Raw genomic sequence first — 20,943 nt, forward strand, 5'->3', positions numbered from 1 at the left:
TCACTGCAATGGGTCACCATAGCAAAACTGCTAACTCCTCTTGTTTACTATACAGGCAACCTTCTTGGGTCTTTCAGATAATTTCAGAGGGCTGCAAGATATGCTGATTGGAATTCCTTCTAAATTGCTTAGTCAAGAAAGTACGGACTTTGTTTTTTGTTTTTTTGTTTTTGTTTTTATAAATTAAAGTTTTATTGAACCCAAATGAAAAAAGCAGAGACCAAAAAAATATACATCAAAACAACATCTGAAGCATATATAAACAATATGGGTTCCATTTTACCCATGCCCAATCCAACCCTGACCTATCCCCCCCCCCCCGCCCCCCCCCCCACCTTCCACATTCCCCAAATCCTCTACCATCAATAAAAACAGTTGCAAATCAGTCTTTAGAAAAAAATACCATCTCAATGCTGATGTGAGCTTGAGAGACCCCTGTATCAGGCCAGTCAAAAAAAGGTACCCATACTGCTATAAAATGTTCTAGTTTATCATTCTTAGTAGCTGTCAATTTGTTTATATAATATACCAACCAAATGCATTGTTGAAGGGAGCTCATATTGAATAGTGTGATATTTTTCCAAATAAAAACAATTTTGCTTCAATCAGCTAAAATTATTTGCTGGATTTAGTGACATCAGATTGGAGGGAACATTAAGATGAGAAAAACCCAACACACACACTTTTGGGCCCCATTCCAGCCATCTCAGTAACTTCACTAAGAAAATCCCCTACTCTTTTTCAGTACTTCTGAACACTGGAACATGTCTACTGCATGTGCTAGAACAGTGGTTCTCAACCTTTTTCCTGTCGTGACACATCTGATGGACAGAACTCAGCTAAACTATAAAAAAAAAAAAAAAAAGCCTTAGTATAACTTTTATTGTTGAGTGAACATGGGAAAGATAGAGTACTCTATCTGAACAGAAATAACGTAATGTTTTGTAAAAGCTGCATTCTCTATCCCTTGTGGGGCCACCAACCTTTTTTTCTTCTGCTGTCACTTTCAGTGCCAGCAGGGGGGAAATAGAATCAGTTATCACTGGCCTGAAAGAAAAAGAATTTCCATTTTTCACTGGGCTCCGGCAGGAATGGAGGACAAGAGCTGCGTCCTACTGGGCCCAATGGGTGAAGAAGTCAGCCTTGTGAACCGTACAGCCTTGTGCATCCTCCCTTCCCCATATAATTAAAAATTATGCATTTATAATAGATTTTATATGAAAAATTGTATTAAAAGTACAGTCTGAGGTAAAAAAAATTATCACTTACAATGCGTACATTATATTTACATGCACTATTGTGGTGCCAACCAGAAAACTCTGCAAAAAAGTAAAAAAAAAAAAGCATTTGGAAACCATAACGTATTAGGCCTATTACTATGTGTTCAGTGTGGGCTTAGCACTCAGAAAGTCATGAGTAAAAGAATTATAACAATACTGTATAGTAAAACCTCCATACAAAATCAGCACTGCCAGCATGCAAACAGTAACAGCCCTGCTTATGAAAAGATAGAAGTGCTAATATCACACCAGACCCTAAAATACCAATGCACCTCATACCAGGCTGCTTTAGATCCCCTACACAGAAACTACACGCTAGCAGAACATAAGAAATTTCCATACTGGGTCAGACCAAGGGTTCATCAAGCCCAGCATCCTGTTTCCAACAGTGGCCAATCCAGGCTACAAGTACCTCGCAAGTACCCATGCAGAATACAGAGAGACCCTCACCAAATATAGAATTAAAAAAAAAGCATACTGTAAGTATGAATAGAAATATATAGAAAAACATTGAACTGGAAACCACAATAGTACAACAAAGGAAAAACAGAATCACCATTCCTCATAAAAAAATATAAAATCAATAGTAATAAAATCGTACTAATAAAAAAGTACATATTTCATAACAGCTGAAGAATAGAATAACATCCAAAAATAAAAACTCATGAAAATGTTCCAAACACCAATAAAACATTTAAAAACAGCAGACACAAACATCCAATATTTAAACTAATAAAGATTAAAAAAAAATCCCCTGCTGTCCATACCTGGGAACTTTTGATTTCTTGGTGCTCTGAGATTGTCTTGGATTAGTAGGAGGAGCGGAGGGGGTTGTTGCTCTCTCTCTCATATATGCACATACTGTCTCCCTCACTCTCACATGTTCAGTCTCACACAATTACACAGCCTTTCTCTCACTCACTGTTGCTCAGTACTGCATGTGCACACACACAGGCTGTCTCTCGCACTCATGTGCTCAGTTACACAGGCACACACATACAGGCTGTCTCTTAAACTCTCATTCTCAATCTCACACAGGCACACATATACACTGGCTGTCCCTCACTCCCACATGCTCAGTCTCCCACAGGCACACACATATAAACTCTCTCTCACTTTTACATGTTCTGCCTCACACAGGAAAACACACCCATAGACTCTCACTCGCAGGCTATCTCTCATTTATGTGCTCAGTCTCACACAGGCACACAAATACACAGGCGATCTCTCACTCATGCTCATTCTCATCCTGGCACTCATACACCCACAGGCAGTCTCTTACTCTCAATACTCAGTCTCACACAGCTACAGCTCCTGAGTTGTAGCTAATTTTCAGGAAAATAATGCAGTTTGTGTTTTTTAAGACAAGCCACATTTTTATTTGCATTGAATTAGCTATTAATGAGCTGCTTTGCATGCATTTGCAAAGCAGCTCATTTAAATGTTGTTTGGCCAAAATTATTATGCAATATTACTGTGATAAGTGTTTTTCACATGATAAATGGTTATTGTGGCTTAGTAAATAATACCCCTAAGCCCCTTCCCTTCCTAAGCTTTGAAAACTTGCCCTTCCTACCCTGGCAAAAACTTCCTATTATACCTAATCAATGAAAATAAACATATGATTGTCTATGAGCCGCTTTCTGTAAGCTTTTCACACTTTGTAATAGTCACCACTGTGAAAGGATTCCATGGGAACCTAGGATGATGGAATTTCCAAGGTAAGCCTAAATAACACTTGAGTGGAATCCCTCTCAAAAAGTCCTGTTCTAATTTTACCCATTGTTTAGCTGTTCAAGAAAACCAATCCAATATTGGTCTCAATTGAGCAGCCAAATAATAGACTTTCAGGCCGATACAGTACAGTGCGCTCGGAGGGTTTTTACTGCTTTTCTGTTCACTTTCCAGGTGCCGGCAGAAATTAACGCCTACCTTTGGGTAGGCGCTAATTTCTGAAAGTAAAATGTACGGGAATAAAAACTGCTTTTCTGTACACCCTCCGACTTAATATCATGGCGATATTAAGTCGGAGGTCCCAAAGTAAAAAAAAAATAATTAAAAAGAAAAAGTAAAAAAAAATAATTAAAAATTAAAAAAAACTGGATGCTCAATTTTGCCAGCATCCGGTTTCCGAACCCGTGGCTGTAGGCGGGTTTGAGAACTGACGCCGGCAAAATTGAGCGTCTGCTGTCAAACTCGCTGACAGCCGCCATTCCTGTCAAAAAAGAGGCGCTAGGGACGCACTAGTGTCCCTAGCGCCTCTTTTTACCGCGGACCCTAATTTGAATATTTTGTTTTAGTGAATTGCACGCACAGGAGAGTAGCCTGTGCGGACTTTACTGTATCGGCCTGTTTGAGATTAGAAACTGCTAGTCTGCCCATATTCATAGGCTTATATACAACTGATCTAAACACTTGGGAAGGCCTATGCTTCCAAATAAAGTTAAACTATTTTTGCTGAATAGAATTTAGAAATGAATCAGGAAGGTTCTATAGGCAATATTTGAAACAAAAAAACAAACATATTTTTGGCAAAATAGACATTTTCACGATGGCAGTCTTTCCCAACCAGGACAATGTGATGATGCCACTTGCCCAGGTCTTGCAAAATTGAGATATCAAAGGTATATAATTTGACTGGAACAATTTATTCAAATGATTCTTGGCCCACCTAAAGGAAAACTTCTTTTTTAAAATTCATGTGACACAACTGGTACATCAACGTTCAGAATTTCCATCCTACATAGGTTAACTTTGAGCCCTGAAACCTGCCCAAAGTCCTTCAACTCCTTAAGTAACACAAGCATTGATAATCTCGGATTTTCTGTGTTCAACATAATTTCAGCAAAAAGAGAAATGTTATAATTTAGCTGCCCACAATTAAAACCTCTAATATCAGAACTACCTCGAATCTGTTCCATAAAACGTTCCATCATCAATGCAAACAAAAGAGGCGGGCAGTGAAAAATCTTGTCAAGCACCACTACCCAAAGGGAAAGTTTGAGTAACTCCCATTTATTTTGATATAGGCCTCGGGAGTTGAATACAATTTATGAACTCATTGAAAAACATTTGTCCCTAAACCCATCTTTACTAACATACTAAATATAAAATTCCAATGCAGTCGGTTGAAAGGTTTTTCAGCATCTATGGCAAGCAAAACAGTATCCCCTTGCTGACCCCCAGAAGCCCATACCAAATCCAGGAATCTCCTAATATTATCCGCAGCTTGCCGCCCCTGAATGAATCCAGACTGATCCTTATGCACGAAGTCAGCAGCAAATCTGGTGCCAAAATCTTTACATTCAAATTCATTAGAGATTGGTCATAAAATCCACAGACCATACTTTTCCCTCTTTAGGTGGTACTATAATATCCATTAAGTGCATCAAAGGAGACAGGGAATCTCCTCCCAAGAATGAGTTTCAGTGCAGCTAACACCCCCACAAAGTGACCCCCAAATCTCTCATAAATTTTAGGGCTGGATTTTCTAAGATCACACCGGTTTGTGAATCGTACAGTAACGGGGGACGGGCCTGCGAAAGCCGGCAGCGATCGCACCACAGTGGTGTTATCGCTGCCGGCTTTCGCACCCAATAGTGCCACCATGAAAGGTGGTGATATTGGGCACGCTACTGGTGGTGATAAGGGGTCTTACCTTTTCCCCACCAGCGAAGTTTCCGCGGCTGCTTCCCTGACTCCTCCTTTTCCAGTCCCGACGCCGCCCCAAGGGTTTTAAGTCAAGATCTTTGAATCACTACTTCTCTTATGCACTCCTTCCAGGAAATTAATATATTCCTGTGAATCAGCACAGATTTTTCCTTTTTCTTTCTAACTGCCCATGCTATAACGGCTTTAAAACATTCCAGACCATCTGAGGACTAATATCACCCATATTATTATACTGGAAATATTCCTGCATATCAGTCTTCAGAGTACCGCAAATTTCTTCATCTTTCAACAAACTAACATTCACCCTCCAAAATTATCTCCCCTTGTCCTGGTATCAATGCAATCAATCCAAATGGGAGCATGGTCTGACCATGTAATTATCCTAATATTAGCCCTCACCACACCCAAAACCAGAGATTTGTCTATGAGAAAAAAATCATTTCATGATTATGTCTAGTGAAGGTTAGAGAAGAAAGTATAATCATGGGTAGACTCATCCAGTACCTTCCAAATATCCACTCATCCCAAAACCGATATCAAATTTTTCAGTTTCACCCAATGCATCTTGGATGGCAATCCTACTCCTGAGGAATTATCTGAAGGGAGTGATATTGTCAGATTAAAAATCACCTCCTATTATAAAAACGCTAAATAAATAAAATAAATAAATATTATCACATGATCCTCCAGGTAATTCTCCAGCAGAGTAAGCAATACATCATAGAAAGCCGCTTGATCGCTATTGGGAGAATTAACATTGACAATCATATAGATCACCGAGTTAAGTTTCATCTTAATCAAAATATATCTGCCCCTCCCCCACATCCCTTTGAACCTCAAAAACTATTAATTGATTGTGAGGGTCCAGATATTCATTGGTTTTGAGACTGGAGTGAAGAACCATTCGAGGATGAAGACTTAGACGAAGACTGAGACTGGTCCTGATAGATAAACAAGAATTATTTGGCAGGAAAACAGCACCGTTCAGGATTAACATAGGAACAGGAAGTACAGTGAAGCGGAAATGCTGGCTCTTTCGACAAGGAGTTCGAAGTGAAGTGCCCGGGGACAAGGGTGAAATAATACAATGCTCTCGGCAGGATGGACCCTGTTGGTCAATCTGTAAGGAATTCCAGTCAATAAACAATTGATGGAGACTCAGCCAGGGGAGTTCAAGTTTAAGAGGGCTGGATGCTTTGGATAATACATAGAACTGTAGGTTCTCTTGAGATCCAATCTGCATCATAATGGGCAAGGAAGCTGTAGTCACATGACCAGGTAGGGGTTCTCCGTAAATGGATATAATAACACGGGGTGGTTAAGATTGTAGTAGGGCAACCACACTGATGTAGCAGTGACGCTTGGATAAAGGTTTTGGTCTGAACTGAGTGTTTTCTGTAGATGAGACACGCCGGTACCATTAGAAGTGGAGAGGAAGCAGGATGGTGCAAGGTTACCTTCCCAATGAGACTTTGCTCTATAGAGTTTTGCAGTCTCAGGGGAAACTGACGGATAAAATGATCTTATTTTTATTTATTTATTTATTTATTTATTTATGGGCTTTTAATATACCGACATTCGTAGAACACATCACGCTGGTTTACAATTAACTAAAAGAAAGGAAAGTTACATTGAACGAGGAACGAGGCGAGGGGAGCAGGCTGGAAAAGGGGAAGAGAGTGTGGGCAGGGAGCGGGTCAAGATTCAGGGAGAGATAAAAGGAACGAAGTTAAGAAGAGAGAGTGGAGAGTAACCATAATAACTTACTAAAATCACATCATGGGAAGAGTACCATAATATAACTGGATTAGTTGTACACATATATATATAAAATGCTAGACTTGACCAGGGACACAACTTTCTCATAGCTTTCCTAGACATCTCAGCTGCCTTTGATACGATAAGCCACAATCTCCTCATCGCCAGTCTCTCAAACATAGGTATCTCCAACACAGCCCTCCTCTGGTTCAAATCCTACCTAGCCAACAGACGCTTCTCCGTGAAACTGAGCAGCTCTGAGTCCTCTCTTTTCCCTCTCGCTCAAGGAGTACCCCAAGGCTCCTCTCTCTCCTCCACCCTCTTTAACATCTACCTCCTTCCGCTCTGTCATCTTCTCTCAGACCTTGGCCTCAAATTCTACATCTATGCTGATGATGTCCAGATCATCATACCCCTCCATAAAACCATCTCCACTACCCTAAGCTACTGGGAGGAATGCCTTACATCCATCAACTCCCTGCTCTCCTCCCTACAGCTTGCACTCAACGCCTCCAAAACCGAGCTCCTCCTCGTCCACAACCATCAAACCTTTAAGCTTCTACCCCCTAATGACCCTAAGACCCTCTCCCTTACTGCTCAGCCTGCTGTCCGAAACCTTGGTGTCCTAATCGACCCCCTCCTGAACCTAAAAACTCACATCAGCTCCGTCCTGAAAGGAAGTTTTTACAAACTTAACATTATCAAAAAGTTCAAGCCACTACTTCACACTCATGATCCTAAAACAGTTGTCCAAGCCACCATCTCATCCAAGCTGGACTACTGCAATGCCCTATACCTTGGACTCCCTCACTCTACCATCAAATCCCTTCAAATACTTCAAAATGCCACGGCGAGACTCCTCAGCAACACATGCAGAACAGACCATATCACCCCGGTCCTTAAGGACCTGCACTGGCTCCCCATCTCATTCCGTATCCTGTTCAAAACCCTTACCATTGTTCGCAAATCTATTCACAAGAGTGACTCCTCATGGCTCACCGAACCTCTCCAACTCTCCCAATCGACACGCCCTACCAGAGCAAACCTCGCCTGCACCTTGCAAGTCCCACCCCTCAAGAAGGCCCGCCTCTCCACAACCAGGGACCGGGCCCTATCTATCGCCCTTCCTGCCCAACTCCGCCTTAAGCCATGCCCCATGAAGTTCAGAAAAATGCTCAAAACATGGCTTTTCCACCAGGCCTTTCCGGACTAGCCCCCCCCCCCCCCACTATTCACCCCGACCCCCCCCCCTTCGATGTAAATATGTTTACCCACTTCTTCTATGTAAATATGTTCATACCCACCCCGAATCTTTATAAACATGTTATGATCTATATATCATTTTGTTGCAATCTTTGTAGATATGTTCATATCCCTCCACTCCCCCCCCTCTTTCTTTCCTAGCTTGTTATCTGGCTCCTCCTCATAGCCTCCTCCCTGTTTATTGTTCTCCTGTTACCCCCTTCCCTGTTTAATGTAATTTCTACCTTCGTTATGATGTAAACCGATATGATGTGTATTTTAATGTCGATATAAAAAAGCTGTTAAATAAATAAATAGATAGGCAAGTTCTATAAAGGCGGGGGGAGGCACTGTCCAGGTTTGGTTAGCATCCGGGTAGGCCTGCTTGAAGAGCCAAGTCTTGATACCTTTTTTGAATTTGTGCAAGGAAGGTTCAAGATGGAGATCAGTGGGGAGGGAATTCCAGAGGGTAGGGCCAGCGATGGAGAAGGCTCTTTCTCTGGTGAGGGTAAGGTGTGCAGTTTTAAGGGATGGGGTGTGAAGGGTGCCCGCAAGGGAGGTTCTGGTGGGGCGGTTAGAGGAACGGAAACGTGGCATTTCCTCGATCAAGGAGAGATTGTTTTTGTAAAGCGTGTTATGTAGGATGGTAAGTGTTTTGTATTGAATACGGAAGGGGATGGGTAGCCAGTGCAGATCCATCAGTCTGGGGGTCATGTGGTCCCTTTTATGAGTGTTGGTTATGATTCTCGCCATGGCTTTCTGCAGGATTTGTAGGGGTTTAATGGTGGAGAACAGGAGGCCTAGGAGAAGGGAGTTGCAGTAGTCCAGTTTAGATAGAATGGTAGTCTGCAGAACTATGCGGAAATCCTGGGCGTGGAGGAGGGGCTTAAGTTTTTTAAGGATGTTTGTAGAAGCCCCCCTTTAGAAGAGACTTAATGTGGGGTTTGAAATTTAGGTGTTGATTTAGGGCGACGCCTAGGTCTCTTACAGAGTGCAGTGGGGCATGTGCTAAGGCAATGCTATGAGAGGTGAAAAGTAATGTGTGGTCCAGTTGATTAGAGATGATGATGCGTTGGTATCCTTTGGTGATGCAGCTGGTGGAGGGGGCAGAGCTTTCTTCCTTGCTGCTACAGATGGCAAGCAGAGCCAGTAGAACAAGTACATAATATCTAACATGCTTAAGATTTGGAGAGCTGTGGAGAAGACCTTGGGGTTATCCTCATATTCTGTTTCTGCTTTTTCTCCTCTTAGGTGTAGCTCTTTGTTTGTCCATGCTTTTAACAAGACTTCGGCCGACTGGTTGAAAGAAGAGCTTACGTTTATGGGTCAGCTTTGGGAGGATGAGTATGTTAATTAGTCCACGAGTTCCTGGCAGGTTTGACTTTTCGACCCCTGCGTATTCTTTCCTTGTGGCTACTTACTTTGAAGACAGTTTTTCTGGTAACAATATGTTCGGCTCATCTGGTCTCTGAGCTGCAGGTTCTTTTCTGCCATGAGCCTTTTCTCCGAATGACTCTGGGTGCAGTTCAGCTTCATACTGTGCCATCCTTTTTGCACAAAATGGTTTCAGACTTTCATTTAAATCATCCCATTTCTCTGCCTGCCTTGGACAGGGAAAGAGATGTTCCTTGGACATCAAATGCCATCTACTGTGCTATTTGGAGGTGACTAAGACTGTTTGGAAGTCTGATCACCTGTTTTTGCTCCATAGTAGAGGTAGGCAGGGAACACCAGGGACGAGGGCAACGATTGCCCACTGGTTTAAGGAGGTCATTACAGCAGCCTATGTGGATGCTAAGGTTGCCATATTGAATCAGATTAGACTGCATTCCACGAGGGCTCAGGCGGTATCGTAGGCAGAGCTTCGTTTGTTGTCTCCTGCTGAAATTTGCTGAGCAGCAACATGGTCATCTTTGCACACCTTTTCCAAGAATTACCACTTGGATTTTAGGGCTAGGGAGGACACCGCTTTTGCTCGGGCTGTTATGGCTGGACCGCTGGCAGCCCTCCCACCCTTTTCGAGATTACCTTTTGTACATCCAACTTGTTGGGATTGACCTACCCGAAAATAAGGAAGGAGAAATTATTATTTACTTGATAATGTCCTTTCCTTTAGTGAGAGTAGATCAATCCCAGACCCACTTTCGGCTGCTGGATTTGGATTTTGTGGTTAGCCTTCTTAGGACGAGCTATGTGGCGAATGGTTCCTCCTCTTCATTGATAACTGGTAAGTGACTTCTCTAGCCCTTAGTTTGCGAGATGTGTTCCTTCTTTTGGTTGAGTTCAGTGTTCCTATTGGTTGAGAAACACAAATGGTTGCCTGTTTCTAATAATGTTCAAGTTTAATCAGGCTTGTCCACAGTTTGACTTTTCCAGAGAATACTGGTGAACTGATGGCGAGGCGGGACTATAAAGCTGTAACATCAGTTGTTTCTCTGTCTCCATCTTCTGGCAGAGGTGTACAACCCCACTCGTTGGGACTGACCTACCCTCACTCAAGGAAAGGAAATTATCAAGTAAGTAGTAATTTCTGAATTTACTATACTCTAGTACAAACTGAATTAAAGGAAGCAAGTCCTGCAGATGGAAAGCTGAAGGGTTTTGTTTTGGTGCCCCCCAAGCAGTGACTATGGTCTTTTACACTCACAGAACAGAACAAAATCTGTGGTTCCAGCTGTTTGGAGTTAATAAAGAAAAACATGGGAAATCTGATGATTTTTCCTGGCTTTACCCTTCTCCCCTATAATCCTTTAATTCCAGGGACAGTTCTTTTTTTCTTGACTCACTATTTGTTTTATTCAGTTTTTTGTCAGAATTATGGTAAATAAAATGATCATTCAGTGGTATAATTAACATTGCTGAGTAAATTCCTTATGATTGGGTTTCAGCCCATGGACCAGGCTGCTCTGAAGAACAGTGATGTCCTTATTTTGACTGGCCTCACTCAGATTCCTACTGCTAACCCAGATGGCATGGTGGGAGAATTCTGCAGTAATCTTGGTAAGTAGCAGTTGTATAAAATCCTTTCCTGTCAAAATTATTTAAATTTTGGTGGTGAATATTGTAAAATCTTTCAATGTTCAAATTCAATAGTATGTTTTGATGGGAAGTCAGGTCCCAAAAGGAATAGATTTAGTATAATAGTTATAAGTGTACATAAAGCATGTACTGTAATCCTGCACCCCTCTGGCTGCCTCCTATGTTTCTCAAGATTGGTAGGAAATGTATTTTTTAAAAATTATTTTGGATCCAATTTAATTATGACTTTAGGTGCACGTCTTAGAGAGTTCCAGTGTAAAATAAGCCTCTCCTTGGTTAAGGACAATGAGTAACTAAGGCTGGCCCGGTGGGTTAGCAGCAGCATTTTACACCACCTTGCAGCCTTGCAGATAACTTGGATTCAATTCCTATTTCAAGTCTTCTTGAATACTCAAAGACAGTATTCACGGCCCTTGGTAGGAAGGAGTCCAGCATTGCATAAAGGTGACACCTAGGGGACATAATTGCAAAGTTCTAGAAGGAGCTTTGTTGCTTGACCCCTAGCCAGGGACTGGCCCTGCAATGACAGCGCTAAGTGAGTTTAAAGGGGTTTTAAAAATAGGGAGAAAATCCCCTGATAGTTGGTAATTTAAAAACTCTTGGCTGTGGTGGAACTGGAAGCCCAAAGGAGTAGGAGAAAACTGCTAGGCAAAAAAAAAGACATAAGGTAATTTAGGGGATATTCCAGTTGCTCCAGCCAAAACAGAAACACACTGTTCCTGGTAACAAGATCAATTGTGAAAAATTCTCTAGAATGAATGAGAAGAAATGTGGTAAACTTCTAGGGGCGAGGAAAAACATTTTAAAACATTTTTAGCTATGTTCCTGAAAGGCATAGCCACTTTAAATCTCTGCACATAAAACTGTATAACCAATCTGTATATAAGCACATCTGTTCTTGTTTCTACGCATAGCATATAAAGCAACATTTCTGCCTAACCAACCAAAATGAGTTGGTTAGTTGCATTCAACAGGCAACCATTAACACACCCAGCTATTATCATGGGGGATTTTAACCTCCAAGTAGACGCGACTCCACTATCCCCTAACTGTGAAGCCATTCTAGCTTCCTTCAAGGCCATGGGGTTTAAGCAAATCATCAAAGGCCCCACCCACAAAGCAGGCCACACCTTAGATCTCATCTTCATAAACTCCTGCCTCACTCACACCTCTCCCCCCACCTGTACCCCAGTCCCTTGGTCAGACCACTTGATGATCACCACCGACCTCATGGTAAAAGAAAAACTGACACTTCCCCTCCCCAAGACCACCCTCCATTTTCGAAAACCCTGCTCTATGGATGACCTCAGTTCCCTCCTATCTAAAGAACTACACAACCTAGATTATTCAAATGCAGATTCAGCCATCTCCTCCTGGTTCAACATCACGAACTCTGTAGCCAACAAACTTTGCCCCTTAACAGCTAAAGAAATTAATCCCGCCCTCAAGAATAAAAAACCCTGGTTTTCGCCTGAACTAAGGAAACTAAAACAAGAGCTAAGACATAAAGAACATAAGTGGCGTAAAGACCCCTCCTCAGACTCGCTGACTGCCTACAAAACCTCCATGCACAGCTACAGGACTACCATACTACGTACAAAAAGAGACTTCCACGCCTGCAAAATACACAACTTTCACTTCGATGCGAAGGCCCTGTTCTCGTATGTTTCAGATCTTACAAAATCCACCCCCCCCCCCTCCATCCCCAATAACCAAGCCCAAACTAAATCTAACGAACTTGCAGCGTTCTTCCAGAATAAAATCTCCAACCTCTTAGCTCTTCTCACTTCCACTACCTCCCCCATACCCCCTTACACCTCCAACCTCAACCAGAGAGCCAATTTTGATTCCTTCGAAGTAAAGTACCCACCACCAGGACAAGAAGTCCCAGAGGGGTAAGGTGACTCAGATGTAATCCTGGAAGTTCTTCGTTGTCTGATGTCATTGTGACCTCAGAGTCCATTGGGCTTTCACATGTACAATAGTGCCAAAGGAGTGACACAGACAGTTGCGGCCATATGGCCCAACAACCTCAACATGTGCCTGGCTGATACCTGCTGATTCTGCTGCGATTGTCATCAGGGTGATGGCCCTTTTTTTCGTTTCAGCCTCCTCTAAAGGCAATGGTTGGGGTGGGTGGGAGTATATCCAAACTCTGAGATGATGGGGGGGTATTTAAGTACCTTGGCAGGGCCCTTTAATTTCATGCACAGAGACATCATGCACCACTGCAAAAAAGTAGCTACAACTCCTGCAATAATTCTGGCAAGCCTCATCATTGAATTTGTATCAAATTACCTATGGATGAACTGCCTTGCAAGCATTTGAAAATGTTATTCATGCAGGGCATGATAAGCAGATCATCTAATTTAGGGGGGTCGTTTTTAGGCCAAATATCACATAATATTGCAAATATTTCATGAGTATTGCACAATAAATGTAAACTGCATATCACATTTTAGCAGATATATTCCTAAGTTTTTTACCTTTGCCAATCGAGGGTGAAGTAACTTGCCCAAAGTCATAAGGAGTGGTGGTGTAATTTGAACCTTAGTTTCCCTGTTTCACAACCTGCTACTCTAACCACTATTTTTCCCGGCACTGAAGTCAGACTTCACTGGTCTATAGTTTCCCGAATCGCCCCTGGAGCCCATTTTAAATATTGCGGTAATATTGGCCACCCACCAATCTTCAGATTCAATGGATGATTTTAATGATAGGTTACACATTTTAACTAATAGATCTGAAATTTCATTTTTTAGTTCCTTCAGAACCCTAGGATGCATAGCATCCAGTCCAGGTGATTTGCTACTCTTTAGTTTGTCAATCTGGCCTACTTCATCTTCCACGTCCACAGTGATTTGGTTCAGTTCATCTGACTCATCAACCTTGAAAACCATCTCCAGAACTGGTATCTCCTCAACATCCTCATTATTAAACACAGAAGCAAAGAATTAATTTAGTCTTTCTGCAATGCCCTTATCTTCCCTAAGAGCCCATTTAAACCCTAGATCATCTAACGGCCCAACCAACTCCCTCACAGGTTTCTTGCCTCTGATATATTTTAAAAAGTTTTTATTATGAGCTTTTGCCTCTTCTGCCAGCTTCATTTCAAATTTTCTCTTCGCCTGTCTTATCAATGTTTTACACTTAACTTGACAATGTTTATGCTTTTTCCTATTTTCTTCAGATGGATCCTTCTTCCAATTAATGAAGGATGTTCTTTTGGCTACAATAGCCTCTTTCTCCTCACCTTTTAATCATGCTGGTAATCGTTTTGCCTTCCTTCCACCTTTCTTAATGCATGGAATACATCTGGACTGTGCATCTAAGATGGTATTTTTAAACAATGTCCATGCCTGTTGAACACTTTTAACCTTTGGAGCTGCACCTTTCAGTTTTTTTCTAACTATTTTCCTCATTTTATCAAAGCTTCCCTTTTGAAAATTTAGTGTTAGAGCTGTGGATTTATTTATTGTCCCCTTCCAGTTATTAGCTTAAATTTGATCATGTTATGATCACTATTGCCAAATGGCCCCACCATTTTATTTTTTTCTGGTTGTCCTTTCAAATAAGAAAAAGGGAGGTCTAACCCCTGAAAAATAGCTTTTCCTTGCAAACAGGCTGATTTAATAAAAGGTGCGGGAGATCCGGTTCTCCAAGTTGAGCGACCTGCTCTCCTGACGCGCGCCCAGGCACCTCTCCTCTGTTGTCGAACCCACTGACAGCCACTGGTTCGAAAAACAGATGCCGGCAAAATTGAGCATCCGTTTTCGAAACTGATGACCGGCAGGCAGTTTTTTGGGGGGGGTTTTGTGTATTTTTGATGCCTCCGACTTAATATCACTATGATATTTGTTGCATCGAGGTGGACCCTTGAGCTGAGGTGGGATTGACGCAACCCATAGGTGAGGACCTATGGGTCCCCACCGTCAGCAGTTGGAGTGGGCTGAAGCTAGAAGCCACTGAAGCTTCACCTATACTAGCCCTCGTTCCCCTCAGGTTGAGCCTTTGGGTGCCAGGGCCAGCAGGATTTAGGTGGGCCTCGAGGTTAGCGAGAGGTAAGTAGCTGTACAGCCCAGAGACAGCAATCGGTAGATGGCGTAGTTCTATCCTGGACTGGATTCGGTTCAAGAGCTTAGGGTCCAAAGGAACAATAGGGAACTGAAGGCACCCGAGCAAAGGGAGGCCTGAGCCTTGAAAGTCCACGTCCAGAGGATAGGCGAGGAGAGGTGTCACTGACAGGCTGGATTCGGAGCCGGCTGTGAATGGTAGTTGTGGCAAGCAATGAAGAACTCTGGACAAAGGAGAGTCTGTAGCGTAGTCGTACAAAGCGAGGGTCAGGGCACAGAGAAGGCAGGTATAGTCAGTCCAAGCAATAGTCACGATATGGAGCGGGCAAACGTAGTCAGGCAAGGCAGTGGTCAGCTTGCGGAGAAGGCAGGCATGGTCAGGCAATGCAATGGTCTGGGGCTGGAGAGAAGCGGAAGAGTAGTCAGGCATAGCGGAGGTCTGGGGCTGGAGAGAAGCTGAAGAGTAGTCGGGCATAGTGGAGGTCCGGGCTGAAGAATAGTCAGGTGTAACAGAGGTCCGGGGCTGGAGAAAAGCTGAAGAATAGTCAGGCATAGCAGAAGTCCGGGGCTTGAGAGAAGCTGAAGAGTAGTCAGGCATAGCGGAGGTCCGGGGCTGGAGAGAAGCTGAAGAATGGTCAGGCGTAGGTAGCGAAGGTCAAGTCCAAGGAGTCAATCCAACATATAGATGAACAGGAACCGGGAACCACAGGAAGACAGGAGCACACGATGAGATGATCCAAGGAATAGCAACGAGAACTCTTGAGTATGAGGAGACCTGTTGCAAAGGCAACACTATGGAGCGAGGCCTGAGCTTTTATAGGCTGAAGGGTCTGATGTCAGCATCTGGGTCCGCGGCCAGGTTCCCACCGCGGGCCCTTTAAAAGAATCACTGATGCGCATACGTGCACCTAGGAAGAGGTGCGTCGCTGGTGGCGGCGTCTCTCCGTGGGCCACGCGGAGAGGCCCGACGAGCAGGGACATCCTGGTCGGCAACATTGGGCAACGTGATAGGGCTGGAGGCACCGGAGGGAACCTGAAGTCGGAGCTGGCAGCCCACCGCCACCAGCGAAGAAAAGCCAGCAGCTGGAATCCATCTGAAGTGATGACAGGGCCACGCTGGCATGCATAACAATATTAAGTCAGAGGGTGTACAGAAAAGCAGCTTTTTCTGCTTTTCTGTACACTTTTCCTGGTGTTAATTTGTGAGAGTAAAATGTGCAGCGTGGCCGCACATTTTACTTTTCAGTATTCTGGGCGGAGGAGAAGTCCATTATCTGCTATTAAGTTCACTTAGAGAATAGCCACTGCCATTAGCAATGGTAACATGGAATAGACTTAGTTTTTGGGTACTTGCCAGTTCTTATGGCCTGGATTGGCCACTGTTGGAAACAGGATGCTGGGCTTGATGGACCCTTGGTCTGACCCAGTATGGCATTTTCTTATGTTCTTAACTAATAGGCTTATCAACATGCAGGTGCATGTGATGAACGCTGTTAGTTTGGGGGGAGTTGGTCACGCATTTTCCATATAAGGGGTAATAGGACTGCGTCAAAAACGCGCGTCCAAATGGGTGTTAAATGGTGTGCTCAGCCGAGCACACCGTACTGTGTCAGCCTGTATGTTGGGAAGGGTTTTGTTGTTATAGATAGTTTTCCCATTGTAAGGCTAACCCTTAGTTAGGGAATCCCTTATGTGTGATTACATGAACGGCTTGTCCTCAGAGAATACCTTTAATAGATGTTCTCTAAGAACAGTAGTTCATCAGTTACACATACGCATCCTCCTCCCTTTCTGGAGTTTAGCTCATTAGTTTGATAACAAGATTGAGAGACACTATGGACTTGTGGCTGCGCAGGGCTTACCACACATGCTTAGAAGCAATAGAAAGCTTTGGAAAAGGGGTCCATTTGACGCTGTCATGTATGACATCACCCACATGTGTGACTGGTGAACTGTTGTCCTCCGAGAACTCCTATTACAGGTAAGTAACCCTGTTTTATAACAAATTACAGTATCTTTTTAAAATGCCTAAAGACTAAACATTCCATCAGGCAGTTTCCAAACATTTTCTTTCTGAGCTTCAAGGTTCTCTACAGCAATGTTTCTCAAGTGCCAATCCATGACGGCATCTGTTTCAGTCCTCAGAGCAGAGGTGGTTGCAGGGGAAAAATGCTAAGAAAAAAGAAAAATGTCCCTTCTTTCTCTTTCCTTTCCCTCTCCCAGAAAACAATCGCCCTATCCTCCTGGCTTAAAAAAAAACATAATCCCAAGGTCTGATGCAGCAGCAAAATCTTAAGGAATACAGCCGGCGACTGTCAGCCTATGCTCTGCTGTCAGGTACAATGATGGTCCGCCCACCATAAGAGAGGGTGGCTAGCGGGAATGACGGCTACTACCTGGAGATAATACCCTTATTCAATAAACATACACACAGTTAATGTGACTCCAACATTGCTCTATGCTTCAACAGCAAGAGGAAATGTGGAAAAAAGGATTTGCATTCACAAAAAAGCGGGGAGTAGCTTGCTTGTTACGGCGGTTACTACCCCAAACCAAATAAGCCTGATACTTCACTTTCAATGCATATCCAGCGTAGCTTTCTGCTTCAACGGCAGGGGGGAATGAAGAAAAGTGGATTTATATTCAGACAACAACCAACAAGGACTGAATTGCACAGGCTGGGTAAACAAATAAGCGTGGGAGTAGCTTGCTTATTGCGGCAGTTACTACCCCTAGCCAGTTAGGCCATATACTTCACTTAGATGCTAACCAATTAAGCTAGAAGATTGGTCGCTGACTATGTTGGCATCTGGCTCCATATTCACCTGACCGGGTTGATCCCTCTTGGTTTTGCCCCTTGCATGCAGGGATTTGTAATTATTTTCCCTATTGCATTCCATAAGAAAAGTAAGACTACAAGTCCCTGCATGCAATCAGGTAAATCCAAGATTGGATCAAGTCTGTTGAGTGAATCTGGAGCTATTTGGCAAACCAAGCCGGGGGGGGGGGGGGGGTTAAGAGACTACTGATAGGTGCTTAGATTGGAGGGATGAAGAGTTGTTTTTTAATAAGAGCAATTAAAAAAAATGTAATTGGTTTACCTCACTCCACTCTCTCTTCAGTAATTTGGTGTACCCCACTCATCAGCCCTGCAGCTGGTCCATGTAATTTAAGGAAAGGAGCTAGCCAGGTCCTGGCATACAAAAGGTTGAGAAACATTGCCATACAGGCTGTTCATGAAATGGATAGATGTTTAATTTTCATATAGCATCTTCTGCATCAGCTTCTTTTCCAGCCACTAAATTTGTTTCCAGTTAGATGAACTGATCATCCTTAGTCATGCAGCACTATGGAGTGATTTTTGACAGGAATCTAACTACTTATATAATTTCTATATTCTGTTTTCCAAGTGTGAATTCAGTTGTAAGATGGTAAATTAGTGGAAGCCAGCATATTGGACACTAAATATAAAATAGCATTTTGGTTTAAGGATCCTTATGACATTACAGAATGCATTTCAGATAGGATAATAATTTTGTCATGTAAAGTATGGGAAAATTTTTAAATCATAAACTCAAAATTCATGTTTTAATATATAAAACCTTGAAAAATTGCATGTTTAAGCAACAACTACCTTTTATTCTCCATAAATTTTATTGGGAGCTGTGTCATTTAAAAATGAAAATTCGGAGGGTCACGTGATGTGGTAGCTGGGAAGACGTGTTGCTTCCGAGCTCCTGAGCCACCCAATATACCGCGTTTAATTTGCCCGTGAAAACTCGGTTCGAGGTGAGAGCTGGCTATCTGGGACTTTTCCTTATGTCCACACCGCGCTTACGGGGCAAGTTATTATCGCCGATGACTACTAAAACTGCACGAAAGGAAAGAGAGAAACCGCGGGTCCTGGACTCTAAAATGGCGGCTATGCCGGAGGGGGAGCCTTCCCCTCTTAATTTACCTCTCACACTAGCAGATATCAAGGACGCGATAAAGGAAGCGCTTGACGAAAAATGGGAACTACTTACGGCACAGTTGGGGGAGGTTCGAGACACCATTGCCGCCTTGCCCCCGCGGTTGGACCTGGTCGAGACTCGGGTCTCCGACATTGAAGACGCGGCAAAAGTTAGTGCGGACAAGATGGCTGAACAAGACAAAAAGCTCCAAGTTTTGCAGTCTAAAGTCGATGAGCTTGAGAATCGAGCCAGACGCGACAACTTGAGATTTTTGGGCTTCCCGGAGCAAATTGAAGAGCACTCCCTTCGTACCATCCTGGAGTCTTGGCTCCCGGAGGCTCTCCAGTTGCCACACTTGCAGGGCAAACTCGTGGTGGAAAGGGCGCACAGGCTAGGCGTTAAGGGCTCGGCGTCTGGGCGACCACGCTTGGTTATAGCAAAAATTTTAAATTTTGCTCATAAGGCCGAAATATGGCGAGCTTCCCGCGCGAAGTCGGATTTGCACTACCAGTCCAACCGTATACGTATTTTTCAAGATTTTTCGGCTGCAGTTTCGGAGGCAAGACGGAACTTCACGGCGATTTGTACCATGCTGCATAACCGCGGAATTAAGTTCGCACTGCTTTTTCCCGCCCGATTGAGGATTTGGCAAGCGGACCAAGTCCATACCTTCGAGACAGTACTGCAGGCTAAAGAATTTGTGGATCGCATGGTTTGCTGAACTACAACTGCCCGTTGAAATTTTGCCCTGGCTCACGGGCCTGGTTTGGGGGACCCGACAGTAGAGATGGCGGGTTTTCAGTGTGCATTCAGTGCTTAGACCCTCCAGCTTTCCTCCATAAGCCAGCACCGCGTAGCAGTTATGTCTCTGCTGATTTGAGAGGGTTTTTTTTTTTTATATTTTCTGGGACTGAAGCCAGTACGTGGCCCTTCTGTAGTTTTTTTTTTGGTTGTTCAAGCTTTGGCGACTGGACCTTTAACTTCTGCACCCGGACAGTTGTTATTTTGTGGGGCATCCGTAAAGGGAGTTTTTTTTTTTTTTTTTTTTTCTTTATTTTTTCTCCCTTCTTTATTTTCCCCGTGTTAATGGTCTTCAATTAACAGGGATGGTCGATATCGGATACCAGTATTTGTATTTGGAACTTTTCTAATGGGGGGTGCGTTGGGGGGGGGGGGGGGTTCTCTCTCCACGCCTTAACTCTTTTTCCAAGAAGGACCAGGGGGTATCCGGCAATGTATGCTTTTGTGTTGATTGTCGATGGACAGCTGGTTCCTCTCCCCTTTATTGCTCCTTAATTGGGACTATTGAGGTTGCATCCCACAGCGGGATATGACAAAAGATTTAGTGGGGGGCGGTTTAGTTCACAACATCCATCTTGGGGGAGTGATGTTTTTTTTTTATTTTACATTCCCGCGTTTAGGCCCTGGAATACCACTGACCCACACTGTGTGTCGTTGTGTCACTGACGGGGGGCAGATCTGCCATGATGGGGATTTTTTTTCTCTTGACCTTAGCTGATGTGGGTCTTGTATGTTATTGGGAGGTAGGGTGGGGGGGGCTTGTTTGCTATCGGGTTGGGAATACCCGTGTATTCAGATTGTACAGATTAGCCGGATGAGACCGGCAAACGGGCATAGAGGGCTCGTGTTGGGGGTGGGGTAGGGAGCACATCAGAACGTGTACTCAAATCTTCTCGGAGATAGTATGGGGTTGGTCCTAGCCATACTCCGAGGGAGGTTGGGGTGGAGGCATGGGGTAGGGGTGGGGGGTGGTATTGGAGGGGTGGGGGGGTGGGATATGGGGAGAAACCGGGGACGACGAGTGTCATTAAAGAACAGCAAATGGCAGTGTTTAGCGGAATGTCTGTTACATGTAATGGTCCACCCATGGGGGGATGGACGGAGGGGGGGTCTCAGCTGGGAGGA

General features: G+C 43.6%; 1 protein-coding gene across 4 annotated transcripts in view; it reads left to right on the forward strand.

Annotated features, from left to right (window-relative positions):
• INTS9 (integrator complex subunit 9) overlaps positions 1-20,943 on the forward strand; it is a 423,090-nt gene that overhangs the window by 202,223 nt on the left and 199,924 nt on the right. For all 4 annotated transcript variants that reach the window (XM_029596158.1, XM_029596159.1, XM_029596160.1 and 1 more), the window contains one exon: positions 10,841-10,952. In XM_029596158.1, coding sequence (XP_029452018.1) covers positions 10,841-10,952 — 112 coding nt within the window. The remainder of the gene's footprint in view (positions 1-10,840; positions 10,953-20,943) is intronic.

The sequence above is a fragment of the Rhinatrema bivittatum genome, chromosome 3 (genome assembly GCF_901001135.1).
Source record: "Rhinatrema bivittatum chromosome 3, aRhiBiv1.1, whole genome shotgun sequence".
Classification (NCBI taxonomy): Eukaryota; Metazoa; Chordata; class Amphibia; order Gymnophiona; family Rhinatrematidae; genus Rhinatrema; species Rhinatrema bivittatum.